This window comes from Copadichromis virginalis, linkage group LG19 (genome assembly GCF_057382275.1).
Source record: "Copadichromis virginalis isolate Kocher_CV1m ecotype Utaka linkage group LG19, C_Virginalis_male_GT1.1, whole genome shotgun sequence".
NCBI classification, from domain to species: Eukaryota; Metazoa; Chordata; class Actinopteri; order Cichliformes; family Cichlidae; genus Copadichromis; species Copadichromis virginalis.
The window spans coordinates 25336222-25360946 of NC_140636.1; the positions used below are offsets into that span (position 1 = coordinate 25336222).

The following is a 24725-nucleotide window of genomic DNA, read 5'->3' on the forward strand; positions in this document are numbered from 1 at the left end:
AGAAACAGTAAAACTGGAAAGAATGGCGCGTTCTCCTCTAGTAGAAATCCTGGATGTGGTCCCAGCCTCAGGCTGCACGTACTTTTGAAGCACCGCTGAAGCAGACAGCCCGGTTCCTTGCACGTCATATGGTGAGGCTGGAGCAGAGCCAGCAGGGCCTCGTTTTTGGAGAGAAGGACCCTTATCTTAGTCAGCGTGCGCAGCCAGGGCCCCTTTATCTTCGCGGGGCTGGGAGGCGTATCCTTTCCCCCTCTGCACTCCCCTTCACATACCACTCTGACTCTCTCTAACACACACACACACGTACCCTGACTAGTCTACAACCTGCTTCAGACGACGCCCCACAACCCATGAGATTCCCACCCAGCGCGGAACCAAGTCCGCCGTGCGTCCTTTTCGCCCGAGAGGAAGCCATCGGTGTCTTATAATTGCCGGGCCGTGCGCGCAAGCTGCCCTCGGCATCACCTCAGCTATAGCACAAGGGGTGCCATCCAAAAGAAGAAGAGAAGGGGGGAGGAAAGGAAGGGGTGTGAGAGTGCTCCGAAAAATAAACAACAGGACACCTCGTTTGGAAGACGTCTGCGGCGGGAAGCAAAAAGGGATCTGTAAACTGAGTAAGTCGTGATTTTCAGTGTGCTGCGGTTGGTGATGTGTTTTCCTGTAGCTGACCTGCTTTTGGTGATTTGTTCAGCGGCTGGTTGTGCAGCGGCGGAACATTTAAGCATCAATCCTGTGCCTCGGACACGAGGGCTGACATAGCGGGACAGAGGGATGAGAGAGGGTGGATGAAATATGCATATCGAACAATATACTGGCTGTTTTGTAATAGTGAAATTCCTCACTGTGTAAGCACTGTGCAGCTGCATTAATATGCTAGGAGGTTACAACTCGTAATCACAGGAGGCGCAGCATCCTTCAAGACAGATGAGAGCAAATTGAAAATAGCATTGCTTTGGCTTAAGTCAGCGGCTGAGAGTTACTGAACATCTGCATTATTATGTCATATCATCCTCTATTGCATGCCTAGAGGGCCGCCTTACACTACTGTACTTCCAATGGGGGCGACAGGTGTAATGGGAAGACGTGTTTACGCGGATGCCTTTCATGATCCGTCATGTAATATCGATCTGATGTGCGAAGCAAGTGTCTCTTCATTTGTTGTTGTTGTTGTTGCTTCGATGGTGAATTTCCAGTGGAGCCAGCCAGCCGCGCATGGCCCTCACTGCACGGGTGGAGAGATGCTGACTGGTTACAGACTGGAGGAGAGGACAGTAACAGGGTATTCTGTGTGTGTTGTGATGTGAGCAGTCCCCTCCAACATGGCGCGCATGAGCTGATAAACCTTGGCCATTACATACTCGTGTCTGGAATTTACACCGTGCAGTGGATGAGGCGCTTGGCTTTGTAGCGGCGAATGAAACTCTTAAATAGACGACGTTAGCTCAAATGAATCCAGGCGCAGGCTGCCAGCAGTGGCACAACCTGGCTTCTCCATCCTCCCAGAATATCACGTAGCCCGGGCTTGTGTGTGTTCTTCTGCTTCTATTCCTGTCTGTGAATAGAACAATGTCAGCTGGACCAGCTCCTTAATTTTTGCCCTGATTTTTTTTCTTCTTTTTTGTAATTACGTTTGATCACAGCATGCATAGGCACAAACGGACAAAGTGTGTGTTTTTGTTTGGTCTTGTGCTCATTGTTGCTCTGCGGGGCTTGTTGACTGTTGTAGAAAGCACCTTTGTTGACAAGACCAGCCCTTGCAAGATAGCTGAGAGTTCATAAACATAACGGATCATTATTTCCCTGAAGTAGCACAGCACACTCTTAGGTATGTTCGTCAATAAAAAAGCTTAAGAGACACCTGTTTGATTCTTATAAATGCTGGGGAAAGTGCATCAGGGGGATTGATTTCTGAGGTTACTTCCAGCCAGACATTTTATCCTCTTGCTAGGTCAGCCATCGCCATCAGAGAGATGTTGAAAAGGAGACAAAATTAATTGATTTCAAGTCCCGAGAGCCTGTTTGCTTCACAATGAACATCAGTCTTTATTGTCTAATAGTGTAATTGACTAGTAAATAGAAAATAACGCAAAATGTAATTCTCACCACTGATAAATGTGTAAAAATATAGATATCAATTATGCATTATACCATTTAATATTCTAAGATTTTATTGGTAAGATTTAAGACAATTAATTATCTGGTCAAACATTTAAAAAGAGGTTGGATATTTGGTTTATTAGCAGCACTTCCTGCCTTCTGTTGTTTCATTTCATTTTATAAGCAGTTAAGTCCTAAGGCCCCAGCCAGGCTACATGTGAGTGGAGGGTCTATATCCAGTTGGCTGCTCTGTGTCGTGTCAGCAACTCACAGTGGAGGCGACAGCACTTGTCTTGCCCGCCCAAACATTATCTGACATTATGACTTTGGACAGTCACATTTCTGTCTTTGTCTTTTTGAATTCCTGCATACGTGCAGCTTTGTTTGTGCATTTCTGCCAGTCATTTTGCATGTATGAATGGAACAAACAGATGGATTGTTTATGCGTGTGTTGATGACTGTGCCTTGCACTGGCAGGCTTGGTACTGGGATGGGTCTGCGTTCACCAATTTAGTTAGGGGAAATGAGCCTGGTAACCGGAAGGTCATTCATTCCTATTCATGGCCAGTCAGTAAAAAAAAGTTGAGGTGAAATGTGAATGAGTAACAGTCTTTACTCTCAACTAACTGCAATCAAAGTGCCTTTCGGGAAGCCAAGAGGCTAATAATAGAAATTCTCATTGAGGCAACTCATAGTAAGCAGCATCCAAAATACACTTACAGTTATAAAGTCACAATGACATAACCTGTACAAATTAAAGAAGTTATAATCAGCATTTTCAGATTAACATTGGGACACATGACCATTTTAGTGTTATTCATCGGATTGTTTTGCTTTCCCCCCTCCCAGATTTTATGTTTTGCTTCATTGTCACCATGTATAGCCAGTGGCAAAATGCAGGTTTTCAAACAAAGCAACTATGATGAACAATTGTACACTACCTGCCCAGTGCCAACCCAAACAGACAGAACTCAGTGAGCAGTTGATGAACATTTAGTAGCTATAAGTCTTCCCTTAGGAATACCGATGTGAATCAAATGACTCCAAGCTTATCAATTCCTTTTATTATTTTCTGGCACTTAAACATTGCAATAAAGTGGCGTCACACTCTTGGTTCTCGACTCATATGCAGCTCTTATACTGTTGTCAGACTCTCAGATAATTCTCAGATAATAAAACAGCTGTTTTGATGCAAAAAATAAAACAAAATAAAATAAAAAAAACCTGTCTAGACCTGCACAGAAAACCAATAACAAATCAATAACATAAAGACTCAGACCTATAAGCAGAGTCAACACTGGCATTAGTATAATTAAAATCTTATCAGGATCCACACTAACTGTTTGTATAAATATCAGTTAATGCAGGTTTCATGAAAATCTTTTGTTTTAGAGCGGAGTATATGAGTAAATAGATCTAATTTAACGTAGAACCCTCGACAACTGTTGGGTTGCAATTTCCTAGAAGTTTTGCCAGAATCCGGTGGTACAGCATTATTACAAGTGGACAGGAGGCCTCTCATGGGTTCACATCCTGCCCTGAGCAAATAGCCCCAGAGTGATGGATATTGCCAATTACCCTCTCTGACCTTGCTGTCATTAAGAAACCATTTATGCAGTGGTTACAAAATCAGATCTGTAAGCTAGTCGTGGAAAATGAATGTCATACATTCCAAATGTCTTTAAACTTACTGTCCCATTCTGAAAGATGGTATTGTAGGGCAAAAGAGGAAGTGGAAGTGAAAGCTTGCTCAGCAAGCATGCAAAGTAATACGGAGTAACATCTGGGCCGATGATGATGATGTGAGATATTCTTAGATAATGCTTTGCAATCCACCTCGCCCTTTCTGTCTCTGTTTTTTTTTTCTCTTTTTCTTAATCTCTGCCTTCTCTTTTCCTCCTGGATAGTCACTTTTTCTTTTTTATGACTATCTCTTATTACAAATCCCCCTCCTTGCTGCTTTGTCATGACAGATAAGGCAAAAGAGGATTTGTTTTTTTCTTCCCAGCGGATAGTGTGTCTTCTGATAAACTGTCATTTTTAGCCACTAAGTCGTTTTAATCTCAGAGGGAAGTGTGCTCAGCAGTATGTGTTTGTACATTTGTATGTGTGTGCCTGTGTGTGTGTGTGCCTACTGCCCAAAACATGTGCACTCCCACATGCTCATATGACTGTCATCAGTGTTGTTGCAGAGATAATATCAAAAGCCCTATTGATAAGCAGTAGATCACCCTTCGTTTTGCTCTGTTGATAACCTCATCTACAGGGTGCACACATGGCAATATGGTTTAAGGGGAGGAAGTAGGATGAATATTAGTCCTTGTCCCCTTTGTAAATCAAACTTTATTTTGTGAGAAGAGATTGGACAGGCTGATCTTGGACAAACATACACAGCAAAATCTCCAGTGTTAAATTAACACTAGAGAGTGTCTATATGGGTCCACACCTCTGAGTGTTAAATACAACACTGTTGAGTGTTAAATTAACACTTTTGACAGTGTTATATGTTTAAAAGTAACCTAGTCAGTTTTGAAGATTAACAAAGACTAACACTGAGCAGTGCTGATTTTCTAACACTGGAATATTTCTAACATTTTGAGTTATTTTCCAGTGTTAGAAAATCAGCACTGCTCAGTGTTAGTCTTTGTTAATCTTCAAAACTGACTAGGTTACTTTTAAACATATAACACTGTCAAAAGTGTTAATTTAACACTCAAAAGTGTTGTATTTAACACTCAGAGTTGTGGACCCATATAGACACTCTCCAGTGTTAATTTAACACTGGAGATTTTGCTGTGTACTTAGTATAAACAAGTCCTTGAGAGCCTTGAGTAGATATTGGGACCATGCCATAAGGGAAGACACCTATTAGGCCTAATGGTTCCTGCATTAACATAGAAAGGCTGCTCCCGTAATGCAAGTCCATAGGTTTCCGGACATATAGAATTTGCTTATTGACCAACAAGAACACACCAGGATGCAGGAGACAGGCCACTACTGAAATGGGTTTTCTGTAAGCATAAGACAGTGTTGTCAGCAGGTCATGTTACACTGTTTTTGCAAAAAGGCTGAAGAACAAGTCAATAATTGGGATCACTATCCTGTTCTTTACTCATTCAGGTTTTTAATCTTCTGTCCAAAAAGGTTGAGCTTTTGTCCAGAACTCTAAGATTATTCATCCTAGGAACTAGGGCTGTTCATATAACGATATATATCGGATGACGATATAAAAACGTCTATCATTTCATTTTATGCTATCGTTTGTTTCGTTTCTTTGTGAGTATTTATTACACAGCGTGCTGCGGGGAAAAGCCTGTTCTAACGTTTGAGTCTAAGGTTTATTTTTTAGCACCTGACGGCTCTTTTTTGCTTCTCATCCGTAAACACTCTGCATCGTTCACGTGATTCAGTTTATTTTGAAAAGTCTCAACAGGATCTTGAGCTTTATTGTGAAAGGTTTATTGTGAAAGGTTTATGAACAAACGCTTGTCTGTCTGTAGTGTGGTTATATTAAATGTAAGAGAAAGAGAGAATTTTAAGAAAGTAATGTAGCCACTAGAGTGACTATCAAAATAATGAAAAAGTATTGCCATAAACAGTTTATTTTGAGACACCACGAAACAAACGATAGCATAAAATGAAACGATAGACGTTTTTATATCGTCATCCGATATATATCGTTATATCGAACAGCCCTAACTGTGTATGTACTATATTTCTACCTTTGACAAGCTAAACCTGCATTCTGACCTCTACAGCTATAATCAAAACACCCGGATCAATCATAAAGTGTCACAGGAGTTGTGGACTCAGCATGCACTCTGTGGATATCTAAACATTAACAAGCAAAGATCAAAACTCATCAGTTTTGCAGCGTAGCATAATGAAGGTCAAGATCGGTCAGATGAGACTAGTTGATGAAGATTCCAGGGAGAAGCAGCACAGGGTAGGGACACTGCCTCTGTTAAAGGTTTTTCATTAGGTATTTGTAGAAGGCAGAACGAGGAAGGAATTGGTGGAAAGAATGTGAGAGTGGAGATTTGTTGCACATTAGGAACTGAGTAGAAGAAATACTGGCCTGTCTGAATACCTAAAAAATGTGGCCATTGTTGAAAAGTGCCTGCAAACCTAAATTTTTTACACATTAGAGTTGGCTGCATCCGAGTATTTCTGTAATTTTCCAAAGCGAAGACTTCATATTGACTTATTGACCAGCAGTGTGAAGGTTGAGAAAATAAGGCAGGGTTACGCAACACCTTCTCTACTGCCTTATGTCACAAATTTGAGAATAATTGCATACAAAAAAAGATTGTTCCCATTTTTGTGCCATTATGATTGCTGTGGACTGACGTCAGTCTGTGACAACAAATTTTTGGCTACTGATGGAACTTTCTTGCTCAAAGCATCTCTTCCCCCCCCCCCCCCCCCCCCTTCTTTTGGCTTCTCGCTTTAGGGAACAACACAGGGGATCATCTGCCTCCATTTCACCCCATCCACAGCATACTGTCACACAAACTCTGTCTCCTTCACTATGAATCTTCTGCACGATCTTCCTCTTTTCCTCCTCTTTAGCTCCATATTCAGCATCTTATTTCCAGTGTATTCACTGTCTTTCTCTGTGTGTGTCTAAACTATCTCAGCCTTGCCTCAATCTGTCCCTCTCAAATACTCATTTCGAACCATTCTGGCCACTCCCACTGAAAAAAACTTGCCATCTTCAGCTTTCTGTCATATCCTCAACCTACTCTTAAAACTTCTATTTTTGTGACCTAAATTAAGGTAATCTTTCTTAACTAGCTTAATCTCTTTGTAATGCCATAATACCCATTGTAACTCATTCATGTTTAGTGTTGTGTTGCTTATTTTATGTTTCCTTAACAATTTTCCATTATGGTTGTTGACTTTGAGTGGCATGAATGGCCCCAATAAATAAACTTCATTAATATTGCTGCTAGACAATACAAAAAATAACACTTTCCAAACTGGTGAAGGATTTAATACAAATGTAATTGAATTCATTATTTTTTTCTAACTAGAAGACTGCATGAAGAGCACATGGTCTGCCAAGGCTAATTCACTAATGCACCATTTTAAGCAAGTGAAATTTAGCTGAATTTTTGTTTGCTCATGCTTCACTTCTCTGCCAAGTTTAATGAAATTTGTCTTTTTCCTAATGTTGCCAACAGACAACTCGTAAAAGTGCTTAGAGCGGTCAATAAGACTAGAAAAGTGATACATAAAAAGCAGTCCATTTTGACCATTTATGTACAGAAGAAAAGACAAAAGAGTCATAAAGATCACAGGAATACTTTTGATTGGTTGCTCATTTTTTGCTAGAAATCCTGCCACTACATATGTAAAGTCAGGATTCATTCATTCTTGCATGCTGTTGACACTGAAACAAGTAAGACATCAGAACTTTCCCAGTTTCCCCCGTCCCAACACATGTGTCTCAGTCTTTGTGTGACTTGCCATTTGCCCTCTCGACATAGATGTTACACAGTAGTTCACTCTCTTTTGTGCTAACAGAGCTGTTATTTATGGCTGGCCTCAAAGGGAAAGGACTTTTGCCCTCTGACTCCTGAACACTAACGTGTGACCTCAGTGGACTTCCTCTAGTTTTTATAGGCACTGCACTGTTTATATTTGGCACAATTTGTATTCTGCCTGAGATAGAAGGATGCAGAGCTGCGTGTGTGTTGGTGGTGGTTGAGAAGTCTTGGTGTGTATATGTGTGTAATGGCCTGGGACAAGTGTGTGGCTGGGGCAGAGAGGCTGGGAGGAGTATTGTTGTCCTTGTGCTCTTTTGGCCTGAAGGAAGGAAGCCGTGGAAGTGGGGAGTAGAGAGAAGGAGAAAGAAGGGCTACTCTGACACAGTCAGGGTGATTGGATTCGAGATCAGTTTCCTTTTCCAGAGTGTTTTAGCGTTTCTTAAATGCAGGGTCTGTGTCATTAACTCAAGAGTCATTTTCACCATCATCCTTCTTTCTGAGGAGGAAACATTTTCTGTTATTTTGTCTGTGTCTGGCATGCTTGTTCTTTCGGAAGCAGCCAGAAATGACAGTCTCAGTCACATCTGGGATTTCTCCAGATTTGCAGAATAAATAATATTCTGTTTTCTTATTTTTTTGGCTTGCAGCCGTTTCAGTCACCTTTTCTTTTTTTTTCTGGGTTTCTTTTTGTGATTGTGTTTGTGTGTGTGTGTACCCAGGAGTTTCATTATAGCTGCAAAATATTAGTTTAAAGGTTCTCGCTGTTGTGAATCACAGCCTAAGTTAACAAATGTCTTGTTTATTTGTTGTAACTTGGTCACTTTCGGCACCAGATGATTGGTGTGATTATCAACATCTCACTTTAGGAGGTTTTTATATTTCATATTTAAAACAACAACAACAATCCGATTGCGCACATGGCATAGTAAAGTAGGAGGATGGAGTATAGAGTTAAATGCCCATGTTCATGGTCATATATGTAAATATTTCAGTGTGGAACATGTCACCCAGTGTGTGCGGCTGGCTCATTGATGTTTGGGGAGCAATTTTTGAACAGCAGCGGGTCTCTGTGGACCACAGGAATAAGCGCTGACAGGATTTAACTATATAAATGATACTTTTTGGCTCAATTAATTGCTGGCTTTGAGTGTTTCAGACAGTTTGTTAAGCGCTTTGCTCTCAGACTGCAGGATTACTTGTGGTTCCTAGAGTTTCCAAACTGGGAGGCAGAGCATTGAATTATCAGGCCACCTTCCTATGCAAAAAGCTTTAATTCTAGATCCAGGAGACAGGCACTATCTACTTCTTAAGATCAGGCTTAAAACCTCCCTTTATGACTAAGCTTATAGTAAGGTGATATAGAAATATCACCAGATTTAACTTTAATTAACTCCACTTATTAACTATCATTTGAAAGTGCTCTTATCCGTCTTTCTCTCTTTGTCAAGGGACCTGATTCTGCCTGGTCCTAATGGTGCAGTAGGTGTTCAGTTCAGTATAGGTGCATTAAAGTGCTTACTACCTAATGAAGAGCAGATGCCGCACAAACAAGCTTTAAATAAATTTGTGCATCTGAGTATGTGTGAGCGTAGGAGGCATGTTCAGAATCAGCATGTTGGATTGCCCAACAGGTGTTTGTTTAAGATAATTTGAGGTAATTTGGACTGACACAATCTGCCACCGCTGCGGACAGAGAGCAGACCTATTGCTGTCTGGAGTCAAAGAGTAGCTATTCTCTGTCATCACATATTGGAAATTATCTACAGCAAACCTTCTACAAAGGCAACATGTAATGATTTAAAAAGTCTTGTTTTTGTTACAGAAGGTAGAATTAGTTTGATCAGGAAGAGATGAAATGTTTTTTTTAAATTAGAAGAACCTGATGTTGATTTTATGTATCTTAATAATTAAGTGGAATGAAAATACTTTCTTTACCTTAAAAGGAGATTTTTTTTTTATCCTAGTAAGACTTTATGCCAATATAACACCCCCAACAAAGATATACCACTGGGCTATAATTCATTTACATTTATGGGCATTAAATTGATTACTTTTAGTGCATTATAGTGCAGTTAGAGTATGTAAAGTGACTGCTGGTTCCAGAGGACCATGAGCACAATGCTATTAGAAGAGAGGATGCTGTTGCTGTACACTGGCAGTTAATGTGTTCCTGGAAATGCTACAGAAGCGGTGCACTCAATAGGGAATTGGGCTGGTCATTAATGTGTTTCTCAGACTTCTTCTGATATGTACCTACCTTTACATTTTGTCAAAAATGTGGTTTTAGCTTGCTGGTTGTCTCTAAATCCGCCTGTTACGATCCATCCATCGCTTAGTCTTGTCTGAGTGATGTTTTTGATCTCTTGCATTTATCTGTGTCAGGCAAACCAGTCTCTTAGTGACTGTCTCCCTCCCTTGATGTCTTTCTCTGTCATAAATGTAATTACTCTTTTTACTGTGGCAAAGATGGCTGCCTGCTTTCCTTTCTCCCTGTGCGTCAATAATTTATGAGAGAGGCTGTAGGACATAGGCCCCCAGTGTTCCAACAAGGTAGACACAGTTTTCCAATATGTCCTTAAAATTTCATTGCAGTATTATTCCAGAGGTTATAAAATCAGGACTAGCGCTTACATTTGGTTTTGGACTGTTGCCGTTAAGTCTTGCATGCACAAGATTGTAAGTATTATTCACTGTTGCTGAATGTAGATGTTTAGATGCATCTGACAGTGACTGGATTGTTATCAGTACTTTTTCATATCACCTGATATCATGTCCATCTGACTAAATCTGGATTTTAGACTATTGTTGTATTTACCTTTTCACATTCACAACTTGGTAGTCAGTTGAGCAAAAAGAATTATTATTAATACTGGCAGGATAGAAGCAAAGTCCACGCATAATTCTTGTCTTTGTAACTAAAACATGGGCAGAATATCTGTATCACAATTGAGGCCATCCTGTGTTTAGATAAATGCATAATACAACCTTTGTACAACTTTTAAATTAAAATTCATTACACTTATCTATGCAAAGCTAACCTTATTTACAGTGTGCTTTAGCTGAACTGTGTCCAGCTAGGACAGCGTGATGGAAACTGATGTAACTATATTACGTGCTGATGTTTAATATACTGACTGCAAATTAAATGTTTTAAAGCAGCTGTAGCTCTCCGGGCAATCACAGCCATAGAAAATCACATGGTTCTCTTATTAAGATGGTGCGCTTATGTAGTGCTCATGTGATAAATTTGTTTTCAGTTTCGGTTTTGGACAGTGCAACACTGAAATGGATCAAATGTCAACAAGACGAATGGATGGCAAACAATGTGAAAAAAATGGTCTAATCGCTCAATAGTAACCTAATTAGTAAACAAGTGGATAATTACAACGAAGCCAATTACAAGGAAGAGCATCAAAAATAAAAAAGGAAACAGGGAAATACAGAAGAACTTAGAGAAGTCTATTAGCAATGCTAATGCTCAGTTAGCTGTTTAGAAATGCTAACTGCCAGCTAATTTCCAAGAGTTAAGTGCATAAAAATTAAGAGATGTATCACTTCCAGTCTTCAGTTTCCAGCTACTAATTTCACATTTTTTGTAAAAACTATAAATGACAGCGTATTCAAACAAAAGTAAACTTTTCTTCAGTGCTAAATATTATTTTCATAACAACAAAAAAAGATTCAACTTTATAGTGTCCCCAAAATTTGAGTAAGTTGCAGGATGTCCTCTCACTGAAACAACTGAAGTAACTGAAAATAAAGTGCTCCGATACCGGAAAGAGGTGCAAATAACTGTTAAACTGTTAAACAAAAGAACGTTTAACAGATTTACATAACAAAGGTCATTTACTTAAATAATTTTCCAGTATGTTTATAATTTCACCAGATAAAAGGTCAGCCCCTTTCTGTTTTCTTGTCTCTATAATTTTTCCTTGTAACTGCTCTGATCCTTTGGCTTTGAGCTCTGGGAAGCTTTAGCAGCGTTGTTACTTTCTTTAAATTGTCCATGTTCATCTGGGTGAAGATTACGTGTCTCATTAGGTCTGTTCTAACACTTTGTGTCTTAACTTATAGTGAAGAGCTTTCATTCCAACAACCTGTTAGAATGCGAATGCAACCATTTGCCTGCACCACAGTGTGCATGTTGCATAATCTGACATAGATTAGGCTGACCAGCCGGTCACCAATCAGAGCCAAGAATGCTGAAAATTGACTGATTTCAGTCCCTAGCTGGTCGATCAGCACATTGCTAATAAAAGTCTGTAACTTACACATACATAGTAAGATTATGTCCAAAAACTGTTATGCATAATTACTTAATAAAAACAAAAACTACATTTCTGTGTGACTAAAAAGCAGTTGAAATTGCAAAAATTTCTTGGTGATTTGGCACATTTCAGGTGTTCTAAATGTGAAGCTGTGAATGGTCTCTCTATCCTGCATTTTTAACAAATGTATCAAACAGTGGTAATGTGTTCATTGTATAATTGCTGTCAAGTTCAGCTGCGGGTGGGACCTGCTCCTTGACCTTTTCCACATTAAGATGTTTGGTCCTTTAAAAACGACAGAGGTCAGCTGCTCCTCCCTGGTCAAATTCCACCGATGAAATGATTCAGATGAGTTTCCAGATGTGCACTAATCTAAGGGCCCATCTTCGACTATAACCTGAGGGATGGGAAGGGACAAAGGCTTAGGACAAAAATGCGCTATATAACGATGCCAAAACAAAAACTATAAACATAATTAATATGTTTTTTAATTTTGTTCTAAACAAACAATTATAAGCAAAATTAAGATTTGCTTTATTTTTGAGAGTGCAATCTTACCACATTAAGCCATATAAAAGCTGATTTGACTCAGTACATCCACATGTCAGGATCACTGGGTAAAGGCAAAAGTTGGGAAAATGTGTCTAGACGGTACAATATGTCTGTGTTTGTGTGTACTTCAGGAGGTGATCAGATGATTGTGGTACTTACTTTCTCCCCCCCAAGGGTCTCCATGTGATGGTGATGTGGCTCGATGGAAAAACAGAAGAGGGAATGGAAGAGAAGTGAGCTGTTTGATTATATGTGTGTAAATGCACAGGAAAGACAGTAATTGGACATGTTACAGACTGACCTTCATGCATGCCTAAGTCTTAGAGGGTCAATGGTTGCACACTGAGCATGAAAAAAGATGCTTCTTTATCTTTTTTAGGTCAGCGCTGCTACCCTGCATGCCTTTGTGTGGGAAATAAAAATGCAGCCGCAAAAAAAGGGTGGGATAGGAGGGATGTGAACTGGTGATATGCTGCATTTTTCCACTCACAATCCAACCTTTGTATGTACTAAGCTGAGAAATGATACAATCTGTTACGAGCAGGGATGCTGTTCCTCGTTCCTCATCAACAACAACGCAATCAAACAATTTTAGAAATGTTACTGGCCTTGCTGTAGGTTAGGTTGACAGCTGTTTTTGTTATAGCTGTTTTTAAAAAGATTGGATTAGATGATGAGCCCATATATGTTGTGGTAAAGCTTCATTCTGGTCTAGAGAGAGCACACCATTCTTCTGTTCTCCATCAAACACTTAAGCAACCAGAAACTCTAGTCAGATTCAGAGAAGTTAATTTCTTCTCTGGGAGTAGAGAAAATGGATAATTTGACACCAAGTCATTCAGAACCTGTATTTAATAAGTACGTTAATTCTTACTTTGATCACTGTAATGTTTCTAAAGATTCCTGCTATTATAGCAAATTATATCTGTGCAGGGGTGTAATTTTACGTGGCGAAAGAGACATACTTCCCCTTAAGGTTTTATGTGAATCACCTTTTTAAATGTCACCTTTTAAATGTTTTTACATAAAAGTAATAATTTAAATTAGAGATGAAAAACCAAAAAGTCATTAGTTTGCCCTATGGATGTAATTCTTAATTAGGACTGCAACTTATCATATATTTTTTTAACATTGATTAACCTGCCTGCTGATTTCCTGAATAGTGGATTTTTACAAAAATATTTTAATCTGTCATTTTGTCTAAAACCTAAATGAGACATATTGTGTTTGTCCTCATTTTCCATCATTTATAGAGTCAAATGAAGGTTTACAAAGGACTCTATGCAGTCCTGTGACAAACTGAGTTCATCCCAGGATTTGAGAGCTTGTAGAAACACCTCTAGAGCAGGTAGATCTTGTATATGACTTCATCAGTCTTTTGAATTGTTGTGAAGACATTTTGGTCTATTCTTCTTTTCAAAGCTCTTATTCATTTATGCACAGCTCTCTTAAAGTCCTGCATTTCAGTTGGGTTGAGGTCTGGACTGGGCCACTGCAGTTTTGCTGGTGTACATGCGATCATTGTCCTGTTGTACGACCCAGTTTTGGCCAGCCATTAGCTTTTAGATACATTACCTTCAGAATTTCTGTATACGTCCACTCCTGGGGAGATTGAGACTTTGCTTGAATACAAACAAATAAAACCAGCAAATTGCCAGAACTGTATCATCCGTTTACAGTCGCATAAATCAAATCTCGCATTTATTAAAACAGTAGTTTTCTCACCTAGATGTTATATTTAATGTAAGAATTAACGGACTAGTTGTAATTTTTAAATGGAAGATTATATCCCAATACATTAGACATAGTTATAAGAGATATAATTCCCTCTCAGCACAATAATACTTACCAAAATAAAACATATGTGGAGACATTAGCTATTATTGTCACATAACACATGTTGTCCTTAGAGAGCTGAAAGTAGTCAGGGTTAAATATAGTATATGAATGTATCAACGTCATAATACCCCCATATGGCACTCACAGTTGTTAGTGAAGGTGTCTATAGCTTGCATACTAAAATCCTTGTACTGAATTCTTGTACCCAGTCGATTCTGTCTTATATAGTCTTTATAAATTAAAATTTTCCAGTCTGGGATCATGAATTTATCTCTATGTTTAATTTGCTCTAGAGGTCACGATAAGTGCTGCCTTTTGGATCTGATAATCTCAACTATTTACTACAGAAAAAGGTGGAACTCAGTGCAGGATTTATCACTTTTTCATAGCAATAGCTTTATCCTATCTCCGTTAAGCAACAGTGTGCAGTCTTTTCCTCTGGCTTTAAGTTTTCATCTGTCCATCCTCCATCCTGAAGCTCTTGTCTGGAACCTATTAAAGCAGGAATCTCCAGCAGAGCCCTCGCTGCACATTAGCATGCCTGCACCAACTTTTCCTGACTGGAAAGAGACTCTGATTTAGTGCCAAACAGAAAGATATTTAACCTCAGTCACTGAGAAATCACTGGAAGGTAAATGACCGGTGAGCAAAAACTAGGGGTCACAGAATATTGCTTGACGCTGTGTCTAATGTCTGATGTCGCTGGTCATTATGAGACGTAACTCTTACTCCCTCCCCCTCCTCCCTTCTCTCTCTCTCTCTCTCATGCTGCCCCTTAACTTGTCTGTCCTTCATCAGGATGGCTGAGGTGTCACATGAGGAGAGACTCCAGGCCATCGCTGTAAGTTATCTACACACATAGACACATTCTGCTTTCTATTTTCTATTTCATACGCACACTTAGACACACACAGAGTGCACATCATGCACACTGATGGCTGAAGAAACAACAAATCATTGCTGCTCGTCATGGTCTGACTGCCAGTCTTAATGACTCAACCTTTTAGATCCCATCTCCTTCATCCATTAGAGGACATCAAAAGCTAATATAGTAGCTACAGCTCACTGCGCTTTTCTGTCTGTTCCTCTGTCTCTGTTCATCTTTTATACTTCACAAATGTTTTATTGTCACTTGTTGCCTTTTCTGTTTTAACATCCAGGTGTCTGTTTAGCTAAACTTTGTATATTGCAATCTCTTTTTTATTTTACCTGTGGCAGATATAGGGAAACACATTTATATTACTACATAATATCAGTTTAATGCCAGTACTACATTCCTATGCCTATGGTCAACAAGCTGTATGTATATAAAAAATATATTGGTTGACTACTAAAGATGCCGTATATGCAGCTCTATTTATTTGAAGTTACCAAAATTCCTTGGTTGCCACACTAGTACTGCATAAATAAATATATAGTTCATATTGTTCTTTAAAATTATGATATTATTTCTATTTCTAATCTTTGTAATATGCATTTGTGCATTTCCTACCAATCTTAATGCATGTATATCATAACAGGAGAAAAGGAAGAAGCAGACAGAGATTGAAAACAAGAGGAGACAGCTGGATGATGACCGACGGCAACTCCAGCATCTCAAGGTACACACACATTCACAGGCATACGCATTTTCCACGTATCCCATAAGAATACTTGGTGGTTGACAAGAATACACACAAGTATTGGTGTCCACAACACATTGATCTCATAGTATGCACAGGGCACTCTCAGTTACCTCCTGCTCACTACTTCATCAGCACGTTTCCCCTGCTTCTCTTGCCGCTGGCCACATGTTTCCAGTTTAACTGTTTTTCCACCTTGTGTAGGCACATATTGAGTTTGTTGGATTTCTTCCAGGAAAGAAATCCATCCACCTTTTTTTATGTGTATTTGTATATCAAGTATTCTTATTTCATTTGTTGAAGTAAGCAAATGAAATTCAGTTGGTACACAGAGAAGCTTGAGAGCTAGTTGAACCTGAGCAATAGATTTTTTTTGTTTTGCAGTCACAGTAGTCATAGTACTAATTATCTTTGTTGCACATGTTTAAATGTTATTATTTAATACTATCACCTCCCATCTACACTTGTGAATTCCTCCATCTGCTACCAAAAGAGTGCTTGCAGTGCATAAACTGGGATATTTGACCCCAGCATCACATTGCTCATCCTTCGTGAACATGCCAGTTTGGCTTTGTTTGAAATGCACTCGAGCTCTCCACTGATAAAACTAATGTACAGTATGTGTCATCTGTACTCCTACATGCCTCTCCCTTCACAGAACTTCTAACAAGCTAACAGAAACACTGCCGGTCAGCCCTCTGCGTGTTTCTGGGATTCATGCTCTTACGTGTGTGAGCAACGTTAGACACCCACACAACATTAAAATCAGCAGTTCCCTTCAAATATATCTGTCCAACATAGTGAGATACTCCCCAACTGCTGCTGTCACGGAATGTTCAGAATGGATAACAGATAATACCAAAAGCTCCTCCACATGCTGTTTATACACACACACACTCATGCATGTAGACACACACTCATTATATCAGAGCCAAGGTTTTTGTCAGCGTATGTGTCAGCGTTATCAAAGCTATTTCAGCCACCGACAATTCAGCAGGTCACAGATAAGAGCAAAGGTTGAGGTGTGTATTTGCCATGTGCACACGAGTATGTGTGTGTGTGTTTCTAAAAGTGACCTGTACTGTTGTCCCTGTGTGCTCCCACTTTTTCTATTTTCCAGGCAAATCATTGTAAGTGTGTATCTGTACATGTCGCGTCCAGTTGTGTGTAGGTTGCTTTATAAAGGAACACAGAAGCTTCAGACAATGCAGTGGGCTTTAGCAGAGGAAACAGATTTTTGTCCCACTCCCACCAACAGGAAACAGCTCTTACACCCACCGCACCCCACTTTCGTCTCACACACACACAGAGGGGAAGTGTAATCATGCTGTCCAGGGTTGTTAGAAGGCTCTTTGTGTGGACCACAGCAAGTATTCTTGACTCAGAGGCAGACCGATGTGGAAATCCTAATGAACGTCTTTGCTTACGCAGTACATTTTTTTAGGCATGTACCCCACCATTAAATCACACCAGTACATGATTAAACACACACACATATATGTACACAGACTTGTTAACACAGAAAATGTGGTGAGATATGATTACGCTAACAGGAGTCAGCAGTCAGTAAATGTCAACATGGTGTATACAAGTTGTGATTTTTCAGAATAAAACAATTAGCACTCACAGCTAACAGACTTTTACAAAGTTGGGAAAGGAGCAGTTTGTCATTTTCTTATTCATAAAAACATAAATAACACAGCTGCGGCAAGCGAGCATTTAATTTTAAAACCACATCTAAACCTCATTCATTTAATTACCAAGGACATTTGCTTAACCTGTACAAGAGACAAAGGCTAAAAGTACAACATTTAAGCTTTGGGCCGCTAAGTCACTTTCGCCATCCTCTTATTATACCACAGACATTAGCTCAAAATGAAATGAAAGAAAAAAAATGTAAATTTGACGAAATGTTTGACGAAAAACATTTATGCTACACGGACCAGAGAAACTTTATTTTGACAAAACGGACTTTTGAATAGATGCACAATGTGATTTGAAATAAGCTTCTTCTCTTTCCAGCTGTTCATAACATATCCATGTGTGGATGGATGCTTGCCTGCGTGTGCGTATGTCTGTATCCCAGTTCCGCCCTTTGTCTGCTACGTTAGCAGCTTTTACTCCAAAGAACAATGGAGAGACGTTGTTTCAGCATTCCTAGCTTTTCAACTGTTCACATTGACTGGTGTGTGTGTGTGTGTGTGTGTGTGTGTGTGTGTGTGTGTGTGTGTGTGTGTGTGTGTGTGTGTGTGTGTGTGTGAGTGTGAGTGCTTCCATATGCAAGAGTGAGCACATTAAAGTGATGTCAGGCACTGGCGTAGTAGGGTGTGGCTCACGAGAGCAAGCAAGATTCAGAGAGTAGTAAGAGGGCAAAGCAGGTTTAGATTCAGTGCCCAAGAGACCATGCAGGACTGTGGAATGACGAGTGTTGAATTACACAGTGTTAAGTGTGTGCTCTAAAGCTCTGCAGCTGGATGTCTGAAGTTGAATTACTCAGTGGAGAGGGTAAGATTTTAAACAGAACAGCAGATAAAAAAATTTAAACACGGATATAAATTGAGGGAGATACACCCTGACATTTACAACCCTTTTTAGGTTCCTAAAATTTAGGATGGGCAAAGAGGCATATGCTACACGAGGGAGGAAGGGGGGGGGGAGGTGTTTTTTTGTAGAAATTCTAGTTGCATCACTGGAGAGGAATTCGCATCAAGCACATGTCCAGATTTTCAGCCTAACTTGTGAAAACAAGAGCTTTTTTTTCTAACACTTTTCCATATGGTCAGGCAGGGTTGTCTTTTGCTGCATGGTCCAACAGCTGCGAGTAAGACACACTGTTATATTTACCTCAGAGCACGCCAAGTATTTGCTTTGATATTAACTCATCCAGAGGATGGATGGGGATTGAAGATAAGAATACTGGCCTGGTTGGAAAATAATAAGGAATAATAGTAGTCACTGTTAGTTTTCTAAGCTTGTTCATAAAGATATTACTTGGAATGAATTAAGCCCTAAGAAATATTTGATCTAGTTTAAGATTAGAGCCACTTCCTTTTTTTTTATCTCCCAGCGACCTCTCATTCCTGTCTTTAATTTAGTATAATGATATTAAATACATGTTTGGATTTCCCAGTTTGATACCAGAAGTCCTGATCCACTGGCCGGGTGCCATTTAGTCCACTTGGCAAACTATTTGGCAGCAGTTAAAGTGTTTGACAGAATCCCTGAGTTTCAGCAGTCAGCAGAGAAGTACGAGACTGCCTGGCAAGAAGATGTTGTTGCTTTAGATTAACTAAAGAGTTCATCATTAGTGTCAGAGATGGTGTCACTAATCTCTTGTGTAAGAAAGTACATCGATGTCCAAAGAGAGGCTGACTCTGTGCAGCATGTGGAGAAATTGAGGTGCTTCTAACGTTTTAACTACTCAACTTGTGCATAATGTATGCATAAAGATCTTCCATAAGATCCTTTCAATGTAGCAAGCATGCACACAAATGCATCAACACCCATGGACACATCAAGTACATACACAGTAAAACTATATTCCTTGTCTTACCATTGCTAGATCCATTTTATAGAACGTAAGTTAAATGGTCTGGATTACCTACACTCTATCTGTGTTCTCAACATCTATATTATCCTTGCAGTCAAAGGCACTGAGAGAGCGCTGGTTGTTAGATGGAGCTCCAGCAGAGGAGGAGACTCAGAAGCGTCTGCAGGAGGACGAGGTGAAGACCAAACTTTTGGAACAAGTCATCCTCAGGTGAGCATTTTAAATCCACCATATGTTTAATTTTTGAAGCAGTTTATCCATTACTATTCTTTTATTTTGAAATTAACCGGTAAATTGCTACAATATTTAAAAAACCAGGAGTAGCAGTAGCAGTGTGATTTAATGGTGTTTTGATTTGCACTCAGAGTTTGCTCAAATATAATACAATTTGTGGTCATGAATGATCCACAGATTTTTTTTTTTGTGTGTGTGTGTGTGTGTGTTTCCGAGCCAGGCTTGAGCAAGAGATTGAAGAACTTGAGACAGGCGTGCCAGCCAATAAGGGTGTGGCCAAAGAAAATGGAGGTAAGTTTGGTGCCCATGGCAACATATTGTATCATCACATGGGAAACCATGGCAATGCAGCCTAAGCGCAAGTGTCACAAAGACAAAGTGTGCTCATAATAACCTCTTGATTTACTCTGTGAAATCGGTTCTCCATGCCGGAGGTCATTTAAACAATATTTCCTTTCTTTCTTTGTCCTACTGTCTGACCCTGACCACGCTCTTTTCTCATGCACTTCCCTAATCTCTCAACGATGCTTTGGTGCTCTCTATAGGTGAAAATGGAGTAGTGCAGACCTCTGGTCAGACACCCAAGAGAGAGGTGACAGGGATTGAGGCCAAGCTGCTCGGCCCTAGTCCTGACCAGGCTAGTGCAGACAACCCAGTTACTCTAGTGTTCATGGGCTACAAGACCGTGGAGGAGGAACAGGAGACTCGCACGGCCTTAGGAATGGACGGGGTGGATGGCAATGTCAAAGCCGAGTTTGTTGTGATCGAGGATGGGGAGGAGAAAGCGGGCGGAGATGCAGCCACAGAAGAGCAGCCTCCACCTAACGGAAGCATGGCAGAAAAAGAGAAGCCTAATGAAGGTGGGGAGGAGGGCGAGAAGGAAAAGGAGAAGAAACAGACCTGCAAATGCTGCACGGTCATGTGAGGCGTATGTGCGTGCGTATGTGCGCGTGGGTGTGTACACACTTTCACCTTTGCAGGCATGTGTGCCATTGCATGTGTCTGTATTTGCAAATGTGTGTAACTTTTTGTTTTTGTGTGAAAGTGTGTGTATCGGGACTGGGGAAAAAAAACAAAAAGTTGCACAGCCAATATACCAACAATGAGAGCCAATCCAAGCTCCAGCTACAACAAGAACCACAAAGACTCATAAGTACACTTTACTCTATATTCTTTCTCTGATATGTATTTGACTTTTGATTTCTATTGATATTTTTCTATTTTTCTGTCTTGACATTTATATTGTATTCAGTATGTATAACTTTATTATGGGACTGTGTACTGTAAGTTCATTGTTACTATTGTTGGGAAAAAAAGAAAATGTATTAGCTCTCTGGACTGTACTGCTACTCAGTTGGGAAAATCTGGAAACTTTAAATCATTTAAGAAAAAAAGCAAACTATGAAGGACACAGATACTTAGATATATATATTTCTCTGTTTAGGCCTAACAGCTATTTATCGGTCAATTTCATATTGCAATATTGTCTAAGATATTATTTTAAATAGTATTTTAATATATTGATATGAAATTATGTTTTATACAATGTATTTATTGTTTTTGGTTCTCTGTATCATCTTCAACCATTAACTGCATGTAAGCTTGTAAGCACTACCACAGTCGTGTCACACTCATACAAGTGTCTGTGTTTTCTTAGACTCATACGTGCTCATATCTTTAGTCACGCAAGTCTTTCTATCAGTAACAGTAAGTATAATTGGCATTGTTAGAGATATGCGTTATGTCGAAAAATACAGCAAGGAGACAAAGATAAATATGATCACTAACTAGGTTGCAAATCACAATAGTTTCGTACTGTATGTGGCACATGTACATTAAGATCACGGCTGTTGTGTTTTTTGAATGCAGCTCTGTTTCTCAAAACGTTGCAGCGCTGTGCAAAATATAAATAAAACCAATGCAATGATTTGCAAGTCATAAAAACTGTACAGTTACTGAATAATAAACCATAAAAAAGGTTAAAAAAAATATGATTGTATTTTTGAAAATGTATTCTCATTTTCAATTTGACTGTAATATACGGTTAAACAGTACATGAGTGGGTATAAAAAGTGCCCATTTCCTTTAGAAGTAAAAGATGGGAAGATGCAGAGGGGTTCACCACTCTGTAAAAGTCTGCATAGTCAAATAGTTCAACAATACAAGGAAAAGTTGAAAGAATGTATTAATCTGTTCACAATTTAAAAGCCATAATTGGTAACATGGAGTGCTTTTTGCACATGGCTTGTTTAATCTGTGAAGGCACCATTAATGCTGAATGATATCTACAGATATTGGAGTACCATATGCTCCCATCTAGACGAGACCTTTTTTAAGGAAGTCCTTGTTTATTTCTGCAAAACACTGCCAATACACATTGTGCACATATAACAATAACATGGGCTTACTACAAAGGAGATGAGTCCCGGTGCTAAAGTGCATCTAGACGTGTCACTCAATTTAAAACATTTGCCGTATTTTGCTAACAAAGCTACGTCAATTGATCTATTATACATCAAATAAAAGGATACAAATAATTTGCTCTCCATTGCATTGTATTTTATTTACTTTTTGAAGAAGTGTTTCAACGTTTTTAGAAAAGGCCTGTAAGATGAAATCACTTTATGATTAGATTCATGAGATCATTACACAGTGTTTAGGAAGGCCTAAGTAATTTTCTTCTTACAACAGTAGAATCAATGTATGTCTTAATGAGGTAGCACTGCATGAAGCCTTGCAACTGTTTCAACTTGTCTCTTGTTAGGTCTGTAGCATACACTATCACATTAACATGAATGTAAATCCAGGGGTTAAACTGGGATTCATCCTAGCATAATGAGAAGAGGAGGGCTTGCTCAGCTCACTATTAAAAAAAAGCTTTTTGTTTTTATGTACCAAATAAAATTTGATGAATCAGTCATTTCACTGTGTCTTGGTTGGCTGGTGGTTTCTGTTCTGCTTATACTCCCAGTTTAACCCCTGATTCTTTGTTTGTACACCTGGGCCTAATTGTGCTTGAGTAGATTTACAGAAGAAGAAAAGAGAATGAGGGCATTTGAGTAGATTTTTTGCAAATATTAATTATATCTTTGGACACATTATAAAGACTTCAGCTTTATCCGGGTATCCAAGCATTTAGCTTTCTTCCACTATTACAGATAGTTTAAATTCTTGAAAAAAAGCATCTCAGCCACATTTAATGGTAGACAAAATATGCATGTACATTATAGCAATTCAAAGTAAAAAATCTGATGTGTTTGGCAGACATATGCAGTTCTGGATGAGCTTGGTCAGTAAACTGTACTGCCAATGCTTCTCCTTCCCCAGGGTCATCCATGTCACTGAATCACCTAAATGTTATCACCATTATTTCCTTACTATACTGTTTCATTGTTATTGTCAAATCATAGCCACACCTTCTATGCTTGGAGACACGCAGTTAACAAAAAAAAAATCTCTGAAGTTGGTGCTAATCCAAAATCTTCTCTAAAACTCTTCATTCACCAACTATTGTTCAACCTGTCCCATCTGTCTTACTCAAATTGCTGGTAAAGGGATTCTACTGTCGCCTGCTTGATGAATAAGAGTCTTTTTCAACCTTCAGTGCCAGATGCATTCTCTCAAGTCCTGCCTATTTTTAACATCAGAGAAATGATCCCTTCTTACATTCCAGAGGGAAGACAACAGGCATGGATAAGTTATAGTCTATGTATAGTTCAAAAATAATTGTACAACTTTATTTCTTATATTGCCTCTCATCCTTTTTTTCTATGGTCTCTTTGCAAGGCAGTATGTCGTATTTGATGTGTGTATTTTTAAAAAACAAAAAAGATTACTACATCTGTGTATTGTCGGTGCCTTTGTCAGGTTCATTTGACTGGACTTGTCTGTCTGATGCCATTTTCAGACCAGGGTTTTTCTTGCTGTGCTCCTGGTTACGATGACCCACTTGGAAACACTGCCTTCTACTATGAAGTGTCACTAGTATATCGAATACTACACTCGTTCTTTAAGTGATAACTATAAATGAACACGGTTAGGACAATTGATAATATGCAAACTACTGAGAGTCTCCAAGAAACTTTGTAACACGTCTTATGAACTTTTTTAAAGTTGATGACATCACTTCAACTGACAGATTTAAAGGTTTTTATTTGTTTTGGTTTTTTTAATTCCAGAAATGCAAGAAACTCTAATCAAAACCAACCTTGATCCGATGTTTAACATTATCTGGGGATGCAAACTTTATACAGAAGACTAACTGATAGCCTATGTATATACAATACATGCACATGTGTATGTCTGTATGCATCTGTATAGATAGAAATGCATAAAATTGGTGAGCTAAAGCTTTGCTTAATAGTGGGTCTCCGGGGCAGCAGCAGAAAAATCAACCTTGTGTTAAACCAATGCCTGTTCATCTATTCTGTGGTCGTCTAAATGTTTAATCTTGAATAAAACTATTGTTTGTTACAGCAGGTCAAATTGAGTGTGTATGTGGTAACCAAATATAAGCTGAACAATGTGTGATTTTGCCATTTGAAGGAGGCACATATGAGTACAGGACACCCTTCTGAGGAGATAAACCATCTATTTATTATTGGGCTAAGTGGGTAGAAAAATCAAGAAACAAGAAGATGAAATTGTACAATCATTAATGAAAAAAATATGAAGCAAGAAGAAATAAAGTTAAAGGTGTGATTTAGACAGCTGAAGTAGTCTGAGCATGCGGGATTTTAATTTCTCTGTCTTCTGACGTCATAATTTTGTAGTGTGCACTACACAGAACATGCCACTAGGGGGCATAGCATACATCTACTATCTTTTAATTTCGTCATTTTACACCGTTGTAATAAATTCTGTTAAGTGTGTGTGTGTGTGTGTGTGTGTGTGTGTGTGTGTGTGTGTGTGTGTGTGTGTGTGTGTGTGTGTGTGTGTGTGAGAGAGAGAGAGGGAGAGAGAGAGGGAAAGAGAAAGAGGGTTAATTAGGGACTCTAGGAAGAGTTGGATGCATTTTAATGGCATTCATAAGTAGAGGGTTAAGTATGCATTATTCAGCATAACTATAATT

The 24725-nt window shown here is 39.1% G+C and overlaps 1 protein-coding gene across 2 annotated transcripts; it reads left to right on the plus strand.

The window, feature by feature from the left end:
• palm1b (paralemmin 1b) lies at window positions 1–24132 on the plus strand. 2 transcript variants are annotated; one of them, XM_085441261.1, is made up of 7 exons: window positions 1–614; window positions 12584–12642; window positions 15047–15089; window positions 15769–15849; window positions 19515–19630; window positions 19875–19945; window positions 20200–24132. In XM_085441261.1, the coding sequence occupies exons 2-7, from the start codon at window positions 12596–12598 to the stop codon at window positions 20577–20579; spliced, it is 738 nt and encodes a 245-aa protein (XP_085297387.1). In that variant the 5' UTR covers window positions 1–614; window positions 12584–12595; the 3' UTR covers window positions 20580–24132. The 2 variants fall into 2 exon arrangements, with proteins under 2 accessions (XP_085297387.1, XP_085297388.1); XM_085441262.1 differs by lacking the exon at window positions 12584–12642.
• Window positions 24133–24725: the final 593 nt, after the last annotated feature.

What these genes read in the sequence shown, in the direction of transcription:
- palm1b (XM_085441261.1), top strand. Translation starts at nt 12,596, where the DNA reads ATGGTGATGTGGCTCGATGGAAAAACAGAAGAGGGAATGGAAGAGAA. An exon ending in AGAGACTCCAGGCCATCGCT is followed by an intron (nt 15,090 to 15,768) that starts GTAAGTTATCTA and finishes ATATCATAACAG; the next exon opens with GAGAAAAGGAAGAAGCAGAC. An exon ending in TTGGAACAAGTCATCCTCAG is followed by an intron (nt 19,631 to 19,874) that starts GTGAGCATTTTA and finishes TTTCCGAGCCAG; the next exon opens with GCTTGAGCAAGAGATTGAAG.